At 50.6% G+C, this 5,932-nt stretch overlaps 1 protein-coding gene across 2 annotated transcripts in view; it reads right to left on the reverse strand.

The window, feature by feature from the left end:
• The window catches only part of Irf5 (interferon regulatory factor 5), a 10,446-nt gene extending 4,514 nt beyond the window's left edge, over nucleotides 1-5,932 (reverse strand). The window contains exons 1-2 of one of the 2 annotated variants that reach the window (XM_015493844.2): nucleotides 5,574-5,932; nucleotides 1,813-2,018 (exon numbers count right to left, since the gene is read on the reverse strand). In XM_015493844.2, coding sequence (XP_015349330.1) covers nucleotides 1,813-2,007 — 195 coding nt within the window. In that variant the 5' untranslated portion in view covers nucleotides 2,008-2,018; nucleotides 5,574-5,932. Of the gene's footprint in view, nucleotides 1-1,812; nucleotides 2,019-5,573 lie in introns of those variants that run through there. The other variant, XM_015493846.2, reaches the window with a different exon arrangement.

Genomic DNA, 5,932 nt, shown 5'->3' on the forward strand with positions numbered 1-5,932 from the left:
TAAAAAATCATCTCTCTCTCTCTCTCTCTCTCTCTCTCTCTCTCTCTCTCTCTCCCACTCTCTCTTTAAAAAAAAAAGAAACATGTATCCAAGTTTTAAAAATAAGCATTCTCTTTGACCCAGAACTATCCCCAAAGTTCCAGTAACTATCCCCAACGAAACCATTTAAAGGTTAGGACTTCAGAAAGTCTAGATGAAAACGTGGTTTTCCTAGTATGGCAATATGTAAATCAATGGATGTGTAACTGATGTGATTCTGCAATCTGTATATGGGGTAAAAATGGGAGTTCATAACCCACTTGAATCAAAGTGTGAAATATGATATATCAAGAACTATGTAATGTTTTGAACAACCAACAATAAAAAATTTAAAAAAGAAAACGTGGTTTTCAACACTGAAATACGAAGAGCAGCCTGAAGAGTACAAAAATTGGTGTTGGATGCTAAATCTTTCCAGTGGAATATTCAACAGTCACTACAAGTGATGTGGGCATATTTTGGAAAGGAAAACTAGTTCTGATGTTGGGGGAAAATGGTCCAGGTCCTGGGTGCTCTGGCCCATGCTTATAATACCTACTAGCTACTCCAGAGGCTGAGATGGGAACATTGCAAGTCAAGCCAACCTGGGTAACTTAAAGAGACCCTGTCTCAAAATACAATTCTTTTATAAAAGGAGGGGCTGGGGACACAGCTCAGTTGTAGAACACTTGCCTAGCACACTTGAGGTATGAGTTAAATCCCTAGTTCCACAAAAATAAAATAACAAGAAAGAAAAAAGATTTGTAAGTTATAAAATAATATATGGCTTGATTCTAATTTTGCATTCCATATACACATAGAAAACTGGAAATTATCAGCAGTTATATTTTCTATTAAAAAACCTATTATATTTTATTTATTTTTGCATTACAATTCTTAATATAGCATTATACCATAATTTATCATATCTCTGATTATATATAAGATATGTTGACACCAAATTCACATCTTCATACATGTATTTTATATAATGATGAGGGTCTCCTTCCACCATCCATGCTATTCCCCTTCTCCCTCCCTTTCCCTCCCACCCCTATTCCCTATCTAGAGGTAATCTTCCTCCCTTGCTTTCCCTCCCAACCCCATTTTAAGTCACCCGCCTTATATCAGAGAAGACATTCAGCGTTTGTTTTTTTGGGATTGGCTAACTTCACTTAGCATAATCTGCTCTAATGCCACCCATTTCCCTGCAAATGCCATGATCTTATCCTATTATATTTTCTATTATAAAAATGATAATGGGGACTTCCTAGCATTAAGATTATGGATGAATTGGTAACCTCCAATTCTATGTATACTGAATGTGTGCTCCTGGTTAATGGCATGAGGCTAGAACCAGGGGTAGGTAGAAGTCACTAGAGGCTTTCCCAGGGACTTTTGGTCCCAACTTTGCTCTGAGGTACAGGTTAGAAAAGGTAACCCTATGGCTATGTTCCCCCTTGCTGCCTCCTTTTTTTCCTTGTGGTACTTAGAATTGAGCCCAGAAGTACTCTCACATTGAGCTTCATCCCCAGACCTTTTATATTTTTTATTTTGAGACAGGATGGATCAAACTTGAGATTCTCCTGCCTCAGCCTCCCAAGTTGTTAGGAATAGAGGCTTGTACAATTTTGCCAGCTCCTATGTCCCCAGTCTAAGCCTGGTGTCACCTTGGCAAGGCAGCTGAAGACTGGCCAGCCTTGAGGAGATTTGTGTGTGTGTGTGTGTGTGTGTCCTCTTCCTAGGGGTGGGGGTGGCTTTAGAGGTCCAGGCAGCACCCTGCCCAACCCTTACCTTGAAGATGGTGTTGTCTCCGTCCTGGCTGGGACCATGCCTGGTGGCATGGCGCCAGGGGATGTAGAAGAATTTCCTTTCCCCGTTGACCCACTGAAGTCCTGGGTATTGGCAACTGTTCACCTGGGCCACCAGCCAGGGCTTCAGCCGCACCCGGCGGGGTGGCGGGGGAGCCCCAGGGGCTGGCTGGTTCATGGCAAAGGGGTCTGCAGGAGAAAGCAAGAGGGAGCTCAGCAGATCGGCAGCTGGATGCTCCCTGCCCTAGGTGGGGGGAGCCTGGAGGGATAGACAGTCTCTCCAGTCCATCCAGGTGTTCAAGGCCAATTCTCCTTTCCAAATCTTGGCTTTCTTGTCACAGAGTCACTGAGTCTGTGCTTTGTGTCCAGAGGGAAAGGAAGGAAGTGATTTCACACTAGGGGATGCTGTGGGCAGCCACACCAGACTCTGCACCCAGCTGGGGCTTCCCTTCTCTAACTGCTAACATAACAGAACCTAGCTGCCCCTTGGCTCTCAGCTGCCTCCCTTCACAGGTGAGGGCACTCCTCATTCCACAGCTAACAGCTGCCTGATACCTGGGACAAAGCCTGGCTCCCTTGCTTACAGGTGGGCCAACAGGTGTGAGGGCTCCCACAGGATCTGACGTTTCCACCATAACTGATCCATTCCATCCTTGCTCAGCTTCTCCTCAGCTTCTCCCCGCTCCCTGTTTTTCTCACCCTCTTTCCTCTAGGAATCCCCTCAACAAATCCTCTATATAAGAATTCCATCTCAGGTTTCTAGGAAATCTGGCCTTAGACAAAAAAATAGAATATATGAGTGAAAGGAAGGTTTCCACACCTACTTCTCAGAGCATCTGTTCTCAGTTATCCTCAGGGACGAAGGATCCCTTCACCCTGATCTCTTCCGAGAAATCCCATCAACCTATCTACCTCCAGCAAGGCTGGTGGCCATTAAGCTTACATCTGACCCCTCTAAAGCCATCCATTTCTTCGCTACTTCTTCCTGCCCCATCTTCCACTGGATACACGTTTGTTCAGCGTTTAGGAAGCCCCTCGGGTGTGCAGGCTTGTACTGCACACAGATGCAGGAAGTACAGAGCCAAGATCTCACAATTCCCCGTGGGTACCTGGGCCCCAGTCTCTGCCTCACTGGAGTCAGGTCAACAGGACACATGAAGTGTCCTCCCTTCCACCTGTTTGTACCCCCTCCCAACCCAGAAACTGAAATTCTTCACAATCTGGAGCCCCTTCCTGCTCCTCGTCAGTTTTTCTCCGTTGCTTGCCCCAAAGTCTGTAACCCCAGGGTCAGTGACCAAAAGGAGAGAGCCATCATACCAACTGGACTCAGAGGGGAATGTTGCTCAGCAAGTAAGAAACAAAGGGCTGAGCTGGACCCTTTGTCATTCCAGGCCCGCTTGGGCCTTGCGGTACAGAGCCTCAGTTTCCCCTGAAGTTCCTCTCCTAGTACTGTTTTGGGTTGCAGCTGCTACATTCCACCTCGAGACTGCCAGGGCGTCTTTCTGCAGGTTTCAGAGCAGTGCCCAGCTCAGCTACAAGGGACCCAAGCAGAGTAAGGACAGACCGGGACAAGGAGGATAGCAAGGCTCCCAGCCCTGCCCCCAGGCCTCAGAAGACTGTGGCTCAGTTCCTCTTTCTATATTAGCCTCCACCCAGCCCCAAGGGAAATGAAAGTGGTCTGATGGGACATCTCAGACACCTGACTCACTCTGGACTTAGGGAGGGAGGGGATGTAGAGAAAATTCACAAGTGAGTCCCCAAGACCAAACTTCCAACCACCCATCCCTAGCCTATTCCCTACCTCCCAAGCCAGCAGACAATCTCAGCATATTTGGTGTGGTCCTCAACATTGGGGAGCCTTACTCACCCATGTTTTTATTTGTAGCCCCAGAGTCCCTAGTCCTACAATAGAAGGATGACTGTGACCAGCAGTAGGCAATTCTTCTATGATGCCAAGTGGGTGGGCAAGTTACTCTGTTGACCCCCACATGCATGGCCAGGTCTGAAGCTGGAGGAACGGTTTTGCTGGGAGACCAGAAAACCCCCTTTGCTTCCTGCTGCTGGGGCTAAGGAGGAGCAGGGGTGAGTCCAGCCATCTGGCTCAACCCAACACTTCTCTAATTCAGAGCAAGTTTTTGAAAATATAACTTTGGCTTCAGTGTCAGAAAGCTGCAGTCCCTTGAAGTGGTCTAGGGACAAGGTATGGAGAAAGGGCTTCTACAACAAGCCCCACCATAGCTAAGAAGGTCTGTCCTCCAGGCTGCAGAAGGGTCTTCAGACTCAAGAACTTCTGACCACGACCAGTTCTGTGAGGTCCTTTCCCTTGAGCAGGATCAGGCTCATCATCCATCTCCCAAGAAGCTTTCTCCTGCCCCACAGTGGGCTTAGATCTGATTCAGATTTTCCCCAAAACTGTGAGTTCTGACTTCCAGTGTCTGAATACATCTGCCTGATGGAGGGTCTGGAGGCTTGAGGTGAAATTTATGCAGCTCTGAGGACTGAGCCTTGGAAAGCAGAGTAAACCAAGAGCTCCTCCAATACTTTCCATGGAAATGTTGAAGAGTGTGGGCTGCTGGAGTTCTGAGGGAGCCCCCAGAAACTGGCAGTCCTGAAGCCTCTGTTGGGGTGGAGAGACCCCTCAGCTCATCCTAGGGCCCTACTAAAGACCCAGGAGAGGACACTTGAGCAGGGGGAAACACCCAGGAACCAGGGAGCTGTAGGGAAAAAGTCAGCAGTAGTGGAAGTAATAGTTGGCAGAACAGCTGGTCCCTCTGCTTCCTCCTGAGGTTCTGATTCACATGCCTCCCTGAAAACTCCACACTCAACTCAGGGAGAAGGCAAGGGGTTCCCTTAGCAGAACCCCTAAAACCCGCCCCCTCCAGGTGAGCCGACACACCCTGGACCTGGCCCCCCTCAAAGTCCAAACACATTGAGACTCCGGGGCAGCAGGTGCTGCAGGAAGGGTTAGGGGAAGGCCAGGGTGCAAGGGGAAACCCCAAAGTAAGTCCTTTGGGTTAGAAGGGGTGATTTCCCAACGATTCCCTTGTCACTAGCCGGGAGCCTCTCGATACCAGCGCCCCAAGCCTGAGAGCTAAAGGGCGGGGGCGGGGACTCTGCCTCCGTCCCGGGGCTCTCACCTAAAGACCTCCAGCGTCCCTTACCGGCTCAGATTACATCCTTTCTGGTCCTGCTCACTTATTACCGCTCTGGGGTCCAGGCCAAGGCTGGCCCTCGCGATTTCCCGCGCAGACTGGGCGCGGGGTTGACCACCCGCACCCCCGGGGTAGCCCGCGGCGCCGCTGTACACCCAAGTACCCGCTGTACCTCTTCAGGTTGCTGTGCCCCCGCTCTTTCCCCGCCCTGTTATGCCAGGGCAAGGCCAGGAAAGTCCCCTCCTTCCACCCCCGCTCCTGGGTACCCGCTCCGGCGCCTCCCGGAGACCAGAGACTACAGCGGCGGCGGAGTGCGGTGCACAGGTCCTCACCATCTCCTCCCCCGCATCTCGGCCACACTAGTCTCACTTTCCCTCCACTTTTAGACTTGTTTCCTTCTCAAGTCAATAAGAGCTACCCCAAAATTACTGCACCCCGACTCTTCTCCGCTGCTTGGAGAGTCAGTGTCTACTTTTCTGGGCCGTGAGTCAAAGGATACACGACAACTCCATCTGACACCATCTTCCCCCAAACGCTCTTCACTGGTTTTAAGATCCTGGCAGAGTGACTGCTTGAAATCTCAACTTCTTACCCGAAAGGGTGAAGAATGGCCGAGGTAGAGGAATCGCTCTGATAGGGTTCGTGGCGTGGGGTTGGAGTCGGAGCCTCCCTCCACGGTGTCCCCAGCTACACTCCCGTCAGGCGCCAGAGTGCTGCTCCAGTCCTTGGCAATGGCGAAGCAAAGGGAGAGACGCAGCAGAGCAGGCGCCCTCGACAGTGGTGCCCACTTCTCGGTTCAAGCCTTGGGGCTCTCCCCGGGACGATGGCAGCCAGTGCCCAGCACCCCAAGCTCATCGACGCGTGGGAGGCACCTTGGAGGCATTCAGGCCGCTGGGCACGCCCTGCGGTAGGTGCCCACTAGAGCTTGGGCGCCAGGAGGAGCTGGACACG

This window comes from Marmota marmota, unplaced genomic scaffold, assembly GCF_001458135.2.
Source record: "Marmota marmota marmota unplaced genomic scaffold, marMar, whole genome shotgun sequence".
Taxonomy (NCBI): domain Eukaryota; kingdom Metazoa; phylum Chordata; class Mammalia; order Rodentia; family Sciuridae; genus Marmota; species Marmota marmota.